At 40.3% G+C, this 19,166-nt stretch overlaps 2 protein-coding genes across 6 annotated transcripts; both read left to right on the plus strand.

The window, feature by feature from the left end:
- Nucleotides 1-142: 142 nt before the first annotated feature.
- Nucleotides 143-14,337, plus strand: ZBTB26 (zinc finger and BTB domain containing 26). 3 transcript variants are annotated; one of them, XM_032306369.1, is made up of 2 exons: nucleotides 143-238; nucleotides 9,628-14,337. In XM_032306369.1, exon 2 carries the CDS (start codon nucleotides 9,638-9,640, stop codon nucleotides 10,961-10,963), a length of 1,326 nt encoding a protein of 441 aa, XP_032162260.1. In that variant the 5' UTR covers nucleotides 143-238; nucleotides 9,628-9,637; the 3' UTR covers nucleotides 10,964-14,337. The 3 variants fall into 3 exon arrangements, with proteins under 3 accessions (XP_032162260.1, XP_032162258.1, XP_032162259.1); XM_032306367.1 differs by having other exon boundaries at nucleotides 156-234; XM_032306368.1 differs by having other exon boundaries at nucleotides 191-272.
- On the plus strand, nucleotides 157-18,172 carry ZBTB6 (zinc finger and BTB domain containing 6). 3 transcript variants are annotated; one of them, XM_032306365.1, is made up of 2 exons: nucleotides 157-238; nucleotides 16,502-18,172. In XM_032306365.1, exon 2 carries the CDS (start codon nucleotides 16,511-16,513, stop codon nucleotides 17,777-17,779), a length of 1,269 nt encoding a protein of 422 aa, XP_032162256.1. In that variant the 5' UTR covers nucleotides 157-238; nucleotides 16,502-16,510; the 3' UTR covers nucleotides 17,780-18,172. The 3 variants fall into 3 exon arrangements, with proteins under 3 accessions (XP_032162256.1, XP_032162257.1, XP_032162255.1); XM_032306366.1 differs by having other exon boundaries at nucleotides 189-234; XM_032306364.1 differs by lacking the exon at nucleotides 157-238 and adding an exon at nucleotides 15,005-15,124.
- Nucleotides 18,173-19,166: the final 994 nt, after the last annotated feature.

Genomic DNA, 19,166 nt, shown 5'->3' on the forward strand with positions numbered 1-19,166 from the left:
CTCGGCTCCCTTCCCTCCGCGCGCAGGGTCCCTCTCCGGGCCCCGTCACCCTCCGACTCTTCCGATTGGTGGAGAGGACCAAGGGACCTGGAAGTTGTTTTGTCCGGCGAGGGCTGCCCTTCCGGTTCCGTTGGGTCCCCCTTTGGCTCGGGTTCCCTGCCCCTCCCCCTTCCCGGAGCCCCGAGGGGCCGGAGCTCCTGGCGGTGCCGGATCCAGACGGTGGCCTTCCCCCGGGTCTGTAAGTGCGGAGGCGGCCGGAGCGCCGGGCAGGGGTACGGGGTCTCTCAAGAGGGAGCCCCCTTGGGGCCCTGGATTGGCCGGGACCTGCTCTGGGATGGGGGCGAGGAGCTGGCCTAGGCCCGGTGGGACTTAAGGAAGCCTTGGCCCGGCCCACGCTGTGCCCCGCCCCTTTTTCTTCCCGGCGTCTGGAATGGGGCGCCTAACTGTGCTCCAGGGACCTCCTCCTGGGACCCCAGCTGAGGGCCCAGTGGTTGGCTTGGACGCCTGATGCTGGCATCTTGTAGGAAGTGCAAGAGTTGAGGCCCTGGCAAGGCCTCGGTGCCAACCCGCTGGATTCACTATGCGTGCTGACCTAGGTTACCCTTTTGCCGGGGTTTCCCCCAGATTGGCCGGTCCACAGCATCTTTCCTATTACTGGCGCTATGCTAGGTACTGGGGCTTCTTAAGATACCCTTTCAGTATTCCAGGGTCAAGTTTGGGAGCCAGATATAAACAAATAGTTGCTCCTGCGATTTCTGTATCAGGCATATATGTGTGAACTACCCAACGGGCAGTTGCAGGGAAGGCTGAGGAAAGAAGGTGACGGCTGAATTACACTTCTTGCAGAGGATAAAGTGGAGAAGAGCTCTTCAGGCAGAAGGAACAGTTCGCAAAGCTTTGTAGGAATGACTGAGGAGTGAAGAGGAGGAAGTAGGGGGCTCTTGTGTGTAGGAGGAGATACGTATCTGGCAAAGTAGGCTGAGGTCCAGATAGTGAAAGGTTTAATCCTAAAGGAGTTGGGTAGTTTTAAAAGAGTTTTAAGTGGGAGACTTACATAGTCAGATTTGCAATGTAGAAAGCAATGTTGTTCTAGAAGTCAGCTTATAGAAAAGAAATGTCTCTAAGCTGATACAGACTCTTCAATTAATGTCTAGGTACTCTTCCTGGAAATTCTTTTGAAGGAGTAATGAAATTAGCCTAGTTAAGGAAGCCTGAAAGGGAGTTATGACAGTGTTACTGGAAAGAAGGGAAGTATGCTTAAGTGAATGGTATGATAACTCCATAATAAATTGAATGCCGGGGGAGAAAGATGTAACAAAGCTGCTTCCTAGGTTTTTGGCCTTTGGCATTTGGAGAATGTTGATGCTAATATTAGCAATAAAACCATAAACTTGTAGATTACAAGTTTACAAGTAAATTACAAGATTACAAGTAAATTACAAAAAATATTTTTTTGACATGTTGAATTAAAGGTATAATGGAATAGCCACATAAAACTGTCCACTATAGAGTTGGAAATGCAAATCTGCAGCTTAACCTCAGTGTTGTGGCTAGAGGTAAAAGTTTGAGTCATTGGCATAGAAGTGGAAGCTGTGGTAATATTTGGCATCAGGAAGGAAGTATTGAGAAAGATGGGAATATTTTGGGAGGAATGCATTTATGAAGCAAAAAGAGGAATTAATTGGTGGGATAGCAAAAACAGAGGTAGGGGATTATGTATAAAAGTATAGGGTTCCAGCAACCAAGAAGACCCAGAATCAAGAGAAGGGAATTTTGGGAAGGGTCCAATGGGACAATTTGTGCAGAGCATTTCGGGAATGAGGGATGGGGGGGAAGATTGCGTTTCTGTAGTAAAACATCATTAGTGGCGCACCTGGCTGGCTCAGTCAGTAGAGCTTGCAACTTTTGATCTTGGGATCATGAGTTCAAGCCCCATGTTGGGCATAGAGATTACTTTAAAAAAAGAGAGAGAGAGAGATCTTTAGAGAACTTTTAAAAAGCAAGTTTAGTAGAGTGATGAGGTGTAATTTATGAAATAATGGAGACCTCAACTAGTTTGGTGTTAAATGAGAATGAGAAAAGGCTATATATACATGTGAAGTGTTTCACAAAGAAAATTGGCAGGCTTTATTTGTTTCTTCACCTAACAAATGCTTATCAAGCACATTCCAGATACTGTTCTAAGCTCTTTTAAACAATAATTTAATTTTTAATTTTCCATAGCAACACTATGAAGTATTACTATTTGACAGATGGGAAAAATGAAGCACAGAAGGGGTTAAGTAACTTGCCCCGGGGTCACACAGCTAGTAAGTGGTTGAGCAATATTTTCCTTCTAGGAAGTATAGCTCCAGAATCCATAGTTTTATCCACTGCATTAAGCAGTGACTGAATATGGTAGTGAAAGGAGTGGGAAAATTTTAAGAAAAGATAGGTTCATTGATTTAAAAATGGAAGGCTTGGAAAGAGATCCTAATTGAGAAGGTAAGTAATGGGTGTATGTTTATATTACATTATTTGCTTTTTATTTCCCTCTGTCAATGCCACTTTAGGTCAGTTCCTTTCACAATTAGGTCAGTTTATCCCATGCTTTCATCTATCACTTACTATCTTTAATCAAGTCTCTTTAAATTCAGTCTCTATCCAGCTAGCTAATGAATCTTCCCCATCATGTCATGTAAGATTCTCTGGCTCATCACTTTAAGACCAGACAGATGATCATCCCCTCCAGTATTCCTTAGCTAATGAGTGACACTGTGTCAAATTAATCTAGTCATTCAAATCAGAGGTCTTGGAGTCATCTTAAACTGTCCTTTCTTAACCCCACCTTGGTCACCAAGTCCTTTGAAATATCTCTCAAATCTGTTTTCCTCTCTGTATCCATATGATTGTTGTTAGTATTCAAGCCCTCATTATTTCTATCTTGATCCGTTAGAGTAATAGCGTACTACAGGTATCCTTGCCTTCATGTCCACTGTTCTCAGAGCCATTCTCCATTAATTTTTATTTTTTACTTACTGAGTTTCGGATGGTCAAGGAGTTTAGGTGTCACACATCTCAAGTGATAGAATAGTAGCCTAGGGCAGGTACTGTTGAGTAACCTGAGGTAAAGTTAAGTTTGGTTAAGGTTGGCCATAAGGATGGGGATTTAGGGATTTTTTTTTTTTTTTTAAATAGAGAATGTAAATAAAACATTGAGAAACCAGTTGGGCTTTCTGAGGAGTAAGCCTTGAAAAAAACAGCAAAAAATCAAGGACTAAGCTTTGAAGGATATACTTACCTTTACACAATTTATTGGATCCTTGAAGAGCAAACAAGCAAAAGAATGATGGAAAGCTGAGGCCAGTAGTTAAGCAACTTGACCATTTCTCTACAACAGTTTGAAAGAATGAACTAGATCTATATTCAACATATATAGCTGTCGAAACAATAAATGAAAAAAAAAGTTGCCAAACAACATGTAGAGTTTATGTGTAAGAAACATAGCTTATATTTTCTGGGGCTAGGCATATAGAAGTATTGTTTTTCAAGTGGAAGGAAGGAGAATCAAAAAGTACTAAACTTTTTCAGTAGTAAGTGGAAGATGGTTGGGAAAGAGAACTTTAGACTTATAGTTAAAAGTAATAAAACAAAAGTTTGATAACTTGGACAATGTAGTGTCATGAAAGTTACCCAAATGAAGAAAGAGACTGAGGTTTGTAGAGAGAAAGACTGTGATGTAATACAACCTTTTTGAAAAATGGAGTATGGTGTTAGTGAGAAACAAACATTTCCAGGTATTATGAGTGCTAAGTTGAAAGATAAGGTTATTTCTATGAGGTAGATGACAAAATAAGACTGACAAATAGCTTTGGGAGTTTATTATGTGGAATCGAAAATTTTTCCTTATATTTAGAGGTATTTGAATAAGAAACTTTTATATTTTCTCACTACCTGTAGCAGAGCAGTAAACATTGTCCAACTTAGAACATCCACTGATCCTTTTTGGTTACTCCTGTTTGAATGAGGGGAATTTTCAGATTAGTTGGCACATTTGTTACGGAGATAATTATGAAAGAACTGTATAAATATAACAAAGAGAAAGGGGTCTTAAGTGAAAATATTCCTATTACACCAATGTTTGATAAATAGGTCATTCACAGCTTGCTAATAGGGGCACCTGGGTGGCTCAGTCCTTTAAACTTCTGTCTTCAGCTCAGGTCATGATCCCAGAATCCTGGGATGGAGCCCCCTGTTGGGCTCCCCGCTCAGTGGAGAGCCTGCTTCTCCCTCTCTCTCTGCCTGCCTCTCTGCCTACTTGTGATCTCTCTTTGTCAAATAAATAAATAAAATCTTTAAAAAAATAAAAAATAGGGGCGCCTGGGTGGCTCAGTGGGTTAAGCTGCTGCCTTCGGCTCAGATCATGATCTCAGGGTCCTGGGATCAAGTCCCGCATCGGGCTCTCTGCTCAGCAGGGAGCCTGCTTCCCTCTCTCTCTCTCTCTGCCTGCCTCTCCGTCTACTTGTGATTTCTCTCTGTCAAATAAATAAATAAAATCTTTAAAAAATAATAATAATAATAAAAAAGGGAAAAGATACAAGTGTGAAATCAGGGCACCTGGGTGGCGTAGTTGGGAGTTTGCCAGCTCAGATCACAATCCCAGTGTCCAGGGGTCGAGTCCCAAGTCAGCTTCTCCTCCCTCTGGTCCTTCACCCCCATTCATGTCCTCTCTCTCTCTCTTGCTCTGCTCTCTCTCTCAAATAAATAAAATCTTTTTAAAAAAAAGTATGAAATCAAAGAATGTATGTAAGAACCCTTTCATCCCCTTGCTCATGCTCACTCTCACTCTCTCTCAAATAAATAAAATCTTTAAAAAAAAAGTTGCTGAAAGAAACTCAGCACTATTCAGCTTTAATTGTAGTCATCTAGGCAATAGATGATAAGGGCTTGAACCATGGCAAAGACAGACGGAATAAAGAGAGAGAATTTGGAAGTCATTCTGAGGGATCAACAGAATGTGGGACCAAGTCTCTATTCTACCTGATTAAGTTCTTTACTTTCAGTTACTCAAAGCTCTTTTATAATCTAGAATTATGTGAGTGATTTTTATGAAACTTATGAATAACTGCTACTGTACTTAGAATTATGGTTATTTGCAAATGGTATTCAGACTTAGTATACAAATATAAATACACAAAAGACTGAAAAATAACAAAGTGAAAATAGGTGAGAAATGTAAAACAAAGATAAGGGAATAATTGCAATCAAGAATACGACTAGTACAGGGGCTCCTGGGTGGCTCAGTGGGTTAAGCCTCTGCCTTTGGTTCAGGTCATGATCCCAGGGTCCTGGGATGGAACCCGTATTGGGCTCTCTGCTCAGCGGGGAGCCTGCTTCCCTCTCTCTGCCTGCCTTTCTGCCTGCTTGTGATCTCTCGCTATGTGTCAAATAAATAAATAAAATATTGAAAAGAAAAGAAAAGAATATGACTATTACATAAAAGGCTTACTGTTAAAGTCCTCTAGACTTGACACAAATTTGGCCTTACATCCTACTCTGTTTTGAAACATAAACCTTTTGTTGAAGCGTAACTCAATACAGAAAATTATGAAAATCATTAAATGTACAGCCGAATGGATATGAGGAGGGAGGTCTGAACAGTTACATAGTTAACATTATTCATGAGGTAGAACTTCAGCTAGTCTTGTTTCATACATGGATTTTAGCATCAGGTAGCTTGGGCCCAAGTTCCAGCTCTAACACTTAATATTTTCCACCTCTCATAAGTTGAGTAAGTTACTTATATCCTCCAAGATTGGGCTTCCTCATATGCAATATGGGATGCTAATAATACCTACCTCCTAGAGATTTTGAGGATTAGGTGGGTCAATTTAGGTAAAGCACTTAGCACTTTACCTTGGACATAGCAAGGATTCAGTAAAGATTAGCTATCCTTTTTCTTTCATTAAACCGGTTTATAAGAAACACAATCATTCCTTTTCATTTTGACATTTTTTTAAACTAAAAAAAAAATTGTTTAAAATATGGGTTTACACTGTCAAAACTATTTTGGTAACAAACGCTAGAAAGGAATTTTCTCCCAGAACACTCAAAAGAGAATATGGTGATAATGAAGGGCCTCTCTTCCATAGCACAATAATAATTTTACAGGGGACATTAAAGAGTTAATTATTCTGCTGGTTTTGTTGAATGAGTTGTGTATAAAGTAACACTTGGTCCTTGCCCTCAACTAATATTGTATTGAAAAGAGAAACTAGTGGCAGGAATCAATTAAAGGGATAAACTGTGTGGTCCAGAAATAAGAGTTTATCAAAGGCAGCCAGTGGAGTATACTGACACATACTAGGCAAAACTTCTTAAACAGAACAAATTTTCCTCATATTCTTGGACTGTAGCAGAGAAATCAAAGCAAGCACTTTCCTGCGGTACATACCTATTGGGCTGCTCCTGCTGTTAAGTTTCTTGAGACTGATAGAAGTACTCCAGCTCCTCATCTTTGAAGCTCCAAGGAACAATTACCCTTGAGAATAGTTATCTAATGCACTCTGAGTATTATCATCCTATAGATGGAAGGCATTAATGATCATTGTTGGTGTGTGTCAGAAAATACAGGACAAGCTAAACTCTAAAAAAAGAATGCTCCTTTTGTTGGCCACTTGAAGCAACAGGCAATTTTATAACTTACGGTTATAAATTCGGGCATTCGCTGTTGCCAGAATGAATGTATGAGGCCACTGTAATTGCTCAAACTAACCAGTGATTATATAATTTTGCTGCTTTCTTTATTAATATGTTTCTTGTATATCCTAGATTTTTCCTTTTTATTTGATATTCACCATCTTTTCTCTCATACAGCATTTGCTTCTGTATGTCCTTCCTTTCTCATCTTTATTGTGATAATTCATTACCTGTGCATTCAGAATGCCATACAAAGGAAAAGCTTTATAATTTCTGCATGTCTGTTTTTGTTAATAAACCATGCCAGTTCTCCTTCCTACGTTTCACCTTTCTTCCAATGACAGTTTCAGTCAGCTGAACTCTTAAGTTTGGAATCTTTATACATTCCTTTTTTTTTTCCCCTCTCATTTTCTGTATCTAGTCAATTACCAAGTTCTTCAAAATATTTTATTATTTTTCCTTACTCGGCATTCCCATTTTCATTCCTTTCTAGGCTCTCAGGGCCTCAGACTTGTAATGCTTTTACAGATTTTCAACAGAAGTTCTTTCTTCCTTCCACTGTCAAATTCTATAGGTCCAATAAACACAAACTGAGCACCTCCTGTGTGTTTAGTACAATATTAGTTTAGGGGAAGATACAGCAGTTTGAACAGAAGAGGGTCTGGCCGGTAATGTGGCTGCAGAGAGTAGAATTTGAAGCAAAAGGGAAGTGTTTTGCCATAGAAGATGCAGGTTTCCAGCATCATCCTCATTGAGTGAGATGATGTTTCCCTCTAATGTCATGAAGCTTGCAGTTTAGAGGAGAAGGAACAAGTACTTAATAAAGTATTCTGAATGTTATTGTAGAGGTGCTATACTATGGGTCCAGTAGAGACAACTGTTCCAGTCTAAGACATTAGGTAGGGGCATCTCAAGAAATAAAGGAGTGATGGGGCACCTGACTGGCTCAGTTGAGAGTATCCCACTCTTGCTCTTGGGGTCACGAGTATGAACCCTGCATTTGGTGTGGAGATTACTTGGAAGGAAGGAAGGAAAAGAAAGTCAGTCAGAAATGACTAGGAGTAGTATTTTAAACTAAAGAAGTAACTGTGCTGGGGTGCCTGGGTGGCTCATTTGGTTGAGTCCGCCTTTGACTCAGGTCATGCATGATCTCAGGGTCCTGGGATCAAGCTCTACATCGGGCACTCCACTCAGCGGCCAGTCTGCTTCTCCTTCCCCCTCTGTGATCTCTCCTCCCCCAATAAATAAAATATTCAAAAGAAGAAAGAGAGAAAGAAAAGAAAGAAAGAGAGGGAGGAAGGGGGACAGGGGAGAGGATAGGAGGGGAGGGAGAAAGAAAGAAAGAAAAAAAATAACTGAGCTAAGGCCTGGAGTCAATAGAGTGCTGTCATGCACCAGGCACTGAGCACTGTAGGACCTGGACTTTGCTTCAGGAGCTGGGTTCCATGAGCCTTGGTAAGTCACTGTTATAGAAGATAAGATTATAAAGATTAATCTTCAGGATCTATATTAGATCAATTACAGCTGGTTGTCTCTTGTGACTCTCAACTATGGAGTTGATGAATGCACAAAGTTCAAGGTGAATTTATTGATGCACTAAATTTGTAGAGCTGTTTTTCAAGGCTAGAGCTGATATACCTACTGATGTCACTCACATGAGACTGGTGTATAAACAGAATGTCAGTTTATTATTTTTACAATGACTGGTGGACTGGAATTATCATGTTCACATAGCCATTTCATCCTGCCCTTTGGAGAGAAACATGGGAAGCCAATTTATCAGAAAATCATTTAGGGAGTATAGAATCAGAACATAGAAACTTTCTCCAGAGGAATTGCTATATAAGGGACAGATAGGCAAAGAGTTTGGCAGACACCTTATCCGTGGTTGAATAGTTATCCCAATGTTTACCTTAATTATTATTATTTACCTTAATTAATTATTATTAGGTTTACTTCATCAGTTTATACTCCAAGGTTAGTCTTCATCCAGGAGACAACTGGATGAAGTCACAGAAGGACTTTAGGCAGGGTTGGATCTAGTCAGATCCAGTGTTTTTGAAAGTTAACATGTGGTGTAGAAGTTGTATTAGAAGAAATAGAAGCTGGAACCCAAGAAGCATTTATGATCCTGTTCTAGTAGTCCAGTTGATGAGTAATGATGGATAAAGAGGAGTAAAGAAGAAAAAAACAGAATCTATAAGCTATTAATTTGATTGACTTTATTCCTGCTCAGATTCCTACCAAGTGGCTCATCTGGTTTTTCTATATAAAATATTTAATTTACTTTCTATATCAAGAAATGCTGCTTGAGAATTTAGATTTGTCCAAAATGCACAGGATAAAGACTTGTACCTTTGACACTGTCTAAACATTGTCCCTTTAAGTCTGTTACTTTCTGTTTATTGCAGAAATGCTTGTATGAATAAATGCACATCAGTTTAAATAGAAGAGTGTTTACCCAGGAATGGGGCAAGCAAGGTCACTACAGTTCTTTAAAGTAGAAAGCAAAGGGAGATTCTTCTTTTTTGCCTTTGAAGAAGCAGGTTCACGGTATCATGCAAAAAAAAAAAAAAAAAAGTTACTTTGCTACTTGTTGGGATGTTTTTAGTACGTTTTTGAAACCCTATAGAATTCTCATTTGAGGAGTGGAAAAAATGCTTTTAGAGCAAGCACTATTCTTGTATTAAGTATCTTAAGAAGTTGAATGGATGCCAAACTATTTACAGTGATACAAGTCTGCTCCTTAGGTGCAATTGATACTTGATATGGAATAATTTTTCACAGCCTTTGAAAGCTGTCACACTAGCTTCCTCTTTCAAGGAAAATTTCATTTGGATACATACAAAGAGATATGTCAACACAGATTTGTTTTTGGAAGGAAAAATCCAGGTTTCTTAATTGTTTGAATTTTCTTAAATTCATCCTTTTTACATTTCTGTTCTTTAGGTCTGCCAAAATGTCTGAAAGATCAGATCTCCTTCACTTCAAGTTTGAAAATTATGGAGATTCAATGTTACAAAAAATGAACAAATTAAGAGAAGAGAATAAATTTTGTGATGTTACAGTTCTCATAGATGATATTGAGGTACAGGGGCATAAAATTGTGTTTGCTGCAGGTTCCCCCTTCCTAAGAGACCAGTTTTTACTGAATGATTCCAGAGAGGTGAAAATCTCCATATTGCAGAGTTCCGAAGTGGGGAGACAATTGCTCTTATCCTGTTATAGTGGTGTGCTGGAATTCCCTGAGATGGAACTGGTCAATTACTTGACTGCGGCAAGTTTTCTTCAGATGAGCCACATTGTAGAGCGGTGCACGCAGGCCTTGTGGAAGTTTATAAAGCCAAAACAACCAATGGATAGTAAAGAGGGATGTGAACCGCAGAGTGCTTCTCCCCAGTCAAAAGAACAGCAGGGAGATGCCAGAGGCTCCCCAAAGCAGGATTCACCTTGTGTTCATCCATCTGAAGACAGTATGGATATGGAGGACAGTGATATTCAGATTGTTAAGGTAGAATCTATTGGGGATGTATCCGAGGTTAGAAGTAAAAAAGATCAGAACCAGTTTATTTCTTCTGAACCCACTGCTTTACATTCATCAGAGCCCCAGCATTCCCTGATAAATTCAACTGTGGAAAACAGAGTAAGTGAAATAGAACAAAACCATCTCCACAATTATGCCCTTTCTTACGCAGGCAGTGATAATATCATCATGGCCTCAAAAGATGTCTTTGGGCCTAATATTCGAGGTGTAGACAAAGGCCTACAGTGGCATCACCAGTGTCCAAAGTGTACCAGGGTGTTTCGTCACCTGGAGAACTACGCCAACCATTTAAAAATGCACAAACTCTTTATGTGTCTACTCTGCGGCAAGACTTTTACTCAGAAAGGCAACCTTCATCGACACATGCGTGTGCATGCCGGCATTAAACCTTTCCAGTGTAAGATCTGTGGGAAAACCTTTTCTCAGAAGTGTTCCTTACAGGATCATCTTAACCTTCACAGTGGAGATAAGCCCCATAAGTGTAACTATTGTGACATGGTTTTTGCACATAAGCCAGTTTTGAGGAAACATCTTAAACAGCTGCATGGCAAAAACAGCTTTGATAATGCCAATGAAAGAAATGTGCAAGACCTCACAGTGGATTTTGATTCTTTTGCATGTACAACAGTCACAGACTCTAAAGGGTGTCAGCCACAGCCTGATGCAACACAGGTCCTGGATGCAGGTAAACTGGCCCAAGCTGTCCTGAACTTGAGAAATGATAGTGCGTGTGTGAATTGATTAGGGGCTTTATGCTCACAACTTAGAATGGACTGAAAATGTGGCAATAGTCTTGAGTCTTTTTAGGAGTGATTTTGATAGTCTGACTTCTCCAAATCCTCTGTGCGGGTTGTAGGGGTGAGTCAAAGCACTAACAGACCAGGCAACTTACCACTTGGAGTGGTCTTGCCTTCCTTTTGCCCTCTTCCATTTTGTGTTTTGAATTATTTATCCCGTGTTGCCTATTTTCCTTTCCCAAGGAGTATTCCATTTGTCTACCTAACATTGACTTTTGTCTTAGACTGACACTATTTTAGGCTTTTCACTGGGCACATTCTGAAGGTACCGATAAGTTAATAACATCACCTACAGTCCACTAATAGATGCTATGCTAAGAGAAGTGAGTAGTATTTTTCTTTGGCCAAAAAAATAGGCTGAGGTACAAGGTGATACTGCTCTTGGCCTGAATATGTGATAGAACTTCTGGTTGCCTACTGTTAATTGCCTACTGATAATGAATCTGCCTCCTACCATTTGTATTTGTCTTGCAACTGGCTATGAAGTGTTTTGGGTTGTTCTGTACTCTTCAACGGTATTATGGCCCAACTTCATGTCACTGAGTGGTTCACATAGACCAGAGTACAGTCTTTTCAGCAACACCTACAGACCAGTAGTTAGGGATCAGCATGAGGAGCATAATTAACAAAGGACAGAAGTACAATTGTATAATAGCACTTACATAGGTGGTCTTCCCAGGAAGAAGCCAAATGCTTATAATTAATGTATAATTTACTTGTGGATGCTTTTGAAGTCAGGATTGCTCCAGGCACACTTAAAATGTGCTCAAGTATAATGGTCTCTCTAAAAAGAGGCTATTTGGGGGTCCGTCTCCGGACTTTGTTTTAGAGGGCTAGCCATCAAAAAGGGGAGTTTGGCCTTCACAGTTTTATCTGGTGTAGTCTCTGAATTCTCATTTCTTCCTGTACACTAGTTTCTAAAATGGATGAAAAAAGTGGATCACAGAGGAGCAATCAGGTTTTTGCATTCAGATATTCCTATAAAGGTACACAGTCCCACCTTGCCATGTTTGATAGATCACTAATACAAAATTGATCTTCCAATATGGAAAAACGCAATTTTTTTTTCCCCAAAAAACACAACTGTGTTTTTCCTAAAGCACATGTTATAGTTCAGAAATAAAATTTTGAATCTTAGTAGCTTTTGGCTCATCAGTTAGATTTAGGTAATAGGAGTCTTAGAGTACTTAGAGAATCTTAAGAAATCGTATACTCCACCTCTTTTTTTTTAAGTTGGGGTATCCAAAGCTCAAAGAGGTGGCCTGGCCAAGGTTGGCCGAAGTAGAGAAGTGACTAAGAATGAGCTAATGTCTTCTTATTTCTCACTAGCTCTTGGCTTAAAAAGATACAGTACATGATCAAGAGTATATTAGCAAAAAGCTCCCAGTTTGTGCTTCACTTTTGGGAATCCCTGTTGGCTTTTTGAGACAGCCTGGAATTTGCAAACAAAACATCACAGGAAGGATGTGGGTTTTTTTTTTTGTTTTTTTGTTTTTTGTTTTGGGGGGGTTAGAGTCAGTATTACATTCTCCTCAAGAAATTGACTGACTTGGTAGGTGGTGGTCAAGGAGGGAAAGGACAAGTAAAAATAATGTGAGAAGGATCAAAATGTGAAACTGATTTTTGTCTGGAAGCAGTGTTTATTTAGTTTCCATCAGGATTTTCTGTTTTTATTTTTGAGCTATGAGAATGCATGTACAGATAAACCAAAACTGAAGTTTAACTTGAATAGTCACAGGGAATTCTTAAAGTTGTTATAATTTAATGCATTTACATGTGAATCTGATTTGAGTTACAATTTCAACCTTTTGTTAAAACACTTAAAATGAGAATAAAATTGAGTGATAAGACCAATAGGTATCTTATGCCTAAGGTCACTCATTTTTATGGTCTAATGATGCTACCTAGCATTCTGATTTTTATATGATCCAGCCAAAGAGTACCAAGTCTATGCAACGATGAGACATTAATATGTTAGCCGATGTTTTTCTGAACATCATTTCACCATAGGGAAATTTCAAGTTGGAGTGCTTTCTTTGCTTACATTCATATCCCCTTTTTGTTATTGGTTTGAAGACTAAAAGACATGGGTTGAAGTAAGATTGGTCTCTTTGGTTGGAGACGATTTCTAGGTTCATTCAGTAGTTGAGAAGCATTTATTGGGCACATTTGTTGCCAGGCACTATGCTAGATACTGAGGATATGAAGGTAAGATTGCTAACGGTCTCTGCCATCACAGAGCTTATGGTCTCAAACGGTCTTGTGTGGTCTTAGATAAGGTGATTTAAACTAGGAATAATAAAGAAAATGCCTTGCTTCCTTTGATTACTTAAAATCAGCATCTTGATGGTTTTTTATAAGTAAAAATTTTAATTCCCACCTTTTGCAGCTGCAAACCACTAAAGTGATTTACAGTCTCCTCCATTTCTTGGCTGGAGAGGTGTTCTGTTTCTGTGAGACATTTTCTTAATTTTGGTGGGACTTGACTTTTCTCCTTTGTTTATACATGTTTCTTAGATTGTATTGCAAAGTGGTCAAGTTAACTGATATCAAATACATTTTATAAGGGAAAATGATTTTCAAAACTAGTCATATTCTTATAGAGGAGGAAGATTTTTTAAACCTTAAGTCATTCTGCATTTGTATTTTATGGATCCCTAGGCTAACTAAAAAGAACTCTCTTTACCATAGTTTGGTTTTTAAAAAATTACTGTGTGTCACCGTTATTTATTTATTATTTAATTTTAAAGACAAACTCCAAACTGAAGTGGCTCTGAGGTAAATCAGATGTGGTTTTGTTTTAGTTTCTTTATTAGAAGATCTATAAATGGAGGGTGACCAATGTCACCACTTCTAAAATATTGTCCTAAACAAACCAACCAGAATATTTTATTTCAGCTGGTGAATAGCTGTTCTAAATCTGTTGTATGTTAGACATACTATGAACTACCTCTTCACTTATTATGGGGAAGTTTCCTTAATAAAAGTGTGACAATTAAATCTCTGGTGTCAGTGGTTTCTTTTCTCTATCCCTCCTGCTTTCCTTTTCAGTCGCCTAAATTTGAATAAGGAATGCTTTCTTCACTCCTACTGTTTAAAACACATATTAATCAAGCGCTCTGAGCATGGCTTCTGAAGCAAATCTGGTTAACTAGAAATTGTTAGTAGGGTCTTACTTCCAGAACCTGTTAACTGAGGGGGTAGAGCTGCTCCTTTTAAGAACTAGTGCAGACATTCCTTCATTTAGGAAATACTTAATGTCTACTCCATGCTAGACTTCGGGGATGCAAGGATCGTAAATCTGAAATACCTCCGCCCAGATGGGTCACAGACTTCAGTACAGGTATCATAATAATGAAGGCAGCCGAAGGGCTCACAGGCTCCCAACTGGGAGCCCACTAATTCAAGGCCAATTCAGAATGGCTTCAGGGACGACGTGATTTATGAACGAGATTCTGAAGGATAAGTGGGGGAGAGAAAGGGCACGTGGGAAGAGACAGTCCCAAAGAGCAGACAGAAGGTCTGGGTTTGCCTAGGACTGGCGTGTGGGGAGGGGGTCGGGTCACTGTGACATCGCGATGGATGAGTGAAGATCCAGAGGTAGGGGCCAGATCCTGATGGTCATTAGACAAGGAATCTCGAATGTCGATTTTTATGGCGGTCTCCTTTCCTCGGTCACATTTTAAGTTGTAGATGGCCCAGAGAGGAGAGAACGGGGCCCGTGACAACCACGAGGGCCTCCCAGCGATCCCATTCAGGGTGTTCCGATAGACGCGCTGTACTTCAGCCTCACAACCCGTCTGCGATACGGACACTGGGGAGAACTCACGAAGGGAAAGGCCCGCTCGCCGAAACTGGGGCAGGAGAGATGGGATTTGCCGGAACACGGGTGCCTCTCCGCCATTCTAGGAGCGCGGCGGTGGGGCTGGGGGGGGTGAGGGGGTGAGGAAGGGAGAATATCTGCGGATGTCCTTCCGGGACGCCCAGCCCACCCCAGCGAGGAGTAAAGCTAGTTGACACCGGATGTGTTTCCTCCCAAGCGAAGTCCACCTTCCGGCTTGGGCCGCCGCTGCTGCGGGAAGCTGAGCTCTGGCTCTCTGAGTCGGTGAGTGAGCGCGTTGGAGACCGGCAGGGTGGGAAGCCGGAAGAGGAGGAGGAAGAAGGCAGCCAGGGGCGGGCAGGGAGGCTGCGCTGGTGCTGCAACCACCTGGCGGACAGGGCCTATGGTCCTGGGAGGCTTAGCTCGGGAAGACCTGTGTGTGGCGAGCTGCAGGATCTTCCAGGCCACCTTGGGTCCCGATCAGTTTAACAGATGTTCCCTCCGCTGTGCGTGCTCTGCGCCGGCCCCTGTGCTCCTGGCAGAAACTCAAATGAAGCAGGCACCTTTTCGTGGTGCTCTGGGAGCAACTCACTGTCTGTTGGGGAGACAGGAGAAGTCACAGAAGTCCTCATTGATTTGGGTCTTAAAGGAGCCAAATTACTGGCTGAAAGAGGGTTTTAATGGAAACGTGCAGACGTGTATTTGGTCTTCTTGTCCGGGCAGTGGTGAAAATCTCAATATCGAAGGAGCTTTGATGAAAAAGAGAATATACTGAGGAAAGATAAAGCCTTAAAGATGGCTAGGACCAATAATGAGGGATCTTGTATTTGCTAAGAAGGGTAGGCTGTCCTGGAGGTAGAGGAGAGCAATGGTGGATTTAAAATACAAGAGAGGGACGCCTGGGTGACTCAGTTGCTTAAGCATCTGTCTTCAGCTCATGATACCAGGGCCTGGGATGGAGTCCCACATTGGGCTCCCTGCTCAGCAGGAGGTCTGCTGTTCCCTCTTCCTCTGCCCCCTCCCCGCACTCGTATTCACTCTTGCTAGCTCTCTCTCTCTCTCTCTCTCCCCCTCTTTGAAATAAATAAAAAGACTTTAAAAAAGAAAGTAGAAAAGAGAAATTTTTAAGTTTTAAGAGGTGTTGGTTCTGGTGGCACTCAAGAGGGTAGGTTGGAATATGGGAGAGTGTGGTAAAAAGGAGACCTGTTGGAAGACCTTGCAAAGGTCGAAGGGAACAGAAGGAGGACCTGCAGTAGTGATGCAGAATAGGAAATTTGGACATTACATTCAGGTTTCTAATGTGAGAAACTACATTAAGTCCCCTTACTAGTGGACATTAACAGCGTCTTGGACCACAAAACGGCTAAAATTTAGCCAAGGAGAAAAACAGAAACCATTAAGTACAACTCAGTGTAGTAGGTGCTGTAACAAAATTACGGAGAACGGGCCATGAGATCATAAAGAAATGTGTTTTCATTTTCTCGGTTTTGCAATGGTGGCATAGGAGTTCACTCTTTTCACCTAGATTAGAATTTGAATCTTCTTTCACCCAATTCAGGTTTGGGATTTTTTTTCTTCTTGTTTACCATCACAGTGTAGGAAAGCATTCCTTATCTTTACATCAACATTTGTGTTTTGTTTTGTTTTTTTTTTTTTGCATAGATTGTGACCATGGCTGCTGAATCTGATGTTCTGCACTTCCAGTTTGAACAGCAAGGGGATGTAGTCTTGCAGAAAATGAATCTCTTGAGACAGCAGAATTTATTTTGTGATGTGTCCATTTATATAAATGACACCGAATTCCAGGGCCACAAGGTGATTTTAGCTGCTTGCTCCACTTTCATGAGAGATCAGTTTTTACTCACGCAGTCAAAACATGTCAGAATCACCATCCTGCAGAGTGCAGAAGTTGGCAGAAAACTGTTGCTCTCTTGCTATACTGGAGCACTTGAAGTTAAAAGGAAAGAGCTTTTGAAATATTTGACTGCTGCTAGTTACCTGCAGATGGTTCACATTGTGGAAAAGTGCACAGAAGCTTTGTCAAAGTATCTGGAAATTGATCTTTCTATGAAAAATAATCAACATACTGACCTGTGTCAATCCTCTGATCTGGATGTTAAGAATGAAGAAGAAAACTCAGATAAAGACTGTGAGATTATAGAAATTTCAGAGGATAGTCCTATAAACATAGATTTTCATGTAAAAGAAGAGGAAAGCAATGTTTTGCAGTCTACAGTGGAGCTGACATCAGAGAGAAAGGAAGTGAAGTCACCAGAACTATCTTCAGTAGACATTGGTTTTAAAGATAATGAAATTTGTATCCTCCACGTGGAATCTATTAGTACTGCCAGTGTAGAAAATGGGCAGTTTTCACAGCCTTGTACCTCTTCAAAAGCAAGCATGTATTTCTCTGAAACACAGCATTCACTGATCAATTCTACGGTTGAGAGCAGAGTGGCAGAAGTTCCTGGGAATCAAGATCAGAGCGTATTTTGTGAGAATACTGAAGGAAATCATGGTACAGTGAGTGAGATTCAGAATCTGGAGGATGCTTATTCACTGAGGCACCAGTGCCCCAGGTGTCCTCGAGGATTTCTTCACGTTGAAAACTATCTGCGCCACCTGAAGATGCACAAGCTCTTCTTGTGCCTACAGTGCGGGAAAACATTTACGCAGAAGAAAAATCTCAACCGGCATATTCGAGGGCACATGGGCATACGGCCCTTTCAGTGTACTGTGTGCTTGAAGACATTTACTGCTAAAAGCACACTTCAGGACCACTTGAATATACACAGTGGAGATCGCCCATACAAATGCCACTGTTGTGACATGGATTTCAAGCACAAATCTGCCCTCAAAAAGCACTTAACCTCTGTGCATGGCAGAAGCAGTGGTGAAAAACTACCCAGGCATGATCTCAAAAGGCAAAATCTGCTGTAATTAGAACCACACCTTGCTATATAAGCCTTATATCATAGTTAGGCAAGTTTTTCCACAGAAACGCAGCATATGTTATATTGCATCCCCTGCGCCGCCCCCCCATCTGTGGGTCTTAATTTTGGTCTGCCTACACATGTTACTCTTTCTGAACTTCTACTAGCAGTTCCAAAGTGTGGGAGACATGATAAAGCTAATGGGATGCTGTCTTATCTCGTACAGTATATGTAAGTCGCAGTGGTGTATCTAGAGAAATAATGTTTCACTCTTAAATATTCCTGATTCTAGTGACAGAGAATCCAGCAGTATTTCTAAATTCTGATTTTGACTTTCTAGATAAATGATGTACATGTAAAATCCCAACCACATAATAATTTTAATCAATTAGGTTAATAGGAAGAGAAAATAGACTTCAAAACATGCTGTAATCCATTATTAATTCTTTGAAGGACTAGTGAAAAAAAATTTTTTTAAACAAACTAGTTGGATTCTGAAGCAAAGCACCAAGGTACTTGTTTTAAACTGTAAGGGAACACACTTCAAATTCACTTGGGAGTAGTAGAATTTCCTTGGACATGGGCTAAAATTCCTTAAAATAATGTTTCCATGATTTGTTAGTATACATATTTTAGAAATGATTAATCAAGGCCAAGTTTCTTGTTTTTATTTCATGCAGTTATACTTAATAATTTTATAACCAATAAAATTATACCATTGGCATGAGGCTCTGAAAATTTTCTTTTTCTTTTTTAAAAGATTTTATTTATTTATTTGACAGAGAAATCACAAGTAGGCAGAGAGAGGGGGGGAAGCAGTCTCCCCTCTGAGCAGAGAGCCCAATGTGGGACTTGATCCCAGGACCCTAAGATCATGACCTGAGCAGAAGGCAGAGGCCTAATCCACTGAGCCACCCAGGTGCCCCTCTGAAAATTTTCTTATATAGAAATTGCAACTTTACCAAAGATACTCTACTGTTTCCTCTCTTAAATTCATTTTATTTTTTAATTTTTTAGCTAACATAAACTAACACATTTGGTTTTGGTCTACATTTTCATGAATTTTAACACATGTAGATTTTGTTCAACCACCACTGCAGTCAGGATATAGAACATTCCATCATCCCTAAAAACTCCATTTTGATACCCCTTTGTAATCAACTCCCCCACCTATCTTTAAATCCTGGTAACAGTTGCTATTGCTATCATTTTCCTTTTCTGGAATGACATGAGGGGATCTTGTAGTATGTAACTTTGTGAGATGACTTTTTTCACCACCCAGAATGCCATTGGATTCACTTATGTCGTGTGTATCAACAGTTGATTCCCTTTTTTACTTTGAATTGGCAATATATATTACCTTGTCACTAGATGAACAGTTTAAATAAATATGG

The sequence above is a fragment of the Mustela erminea genome, chromosome 12 (assembly GCF_009829155.1).
Source record: "Mustela erminea isolate mMusErm1 chromosome 12, mMusErm1.Pri, whole genome shotgun sequence".
NCBI lineage: Eukaryota > Metazoa > Chordata > Mammalia > Carnivora > Mustelidae > Mustela > Mustela erminea.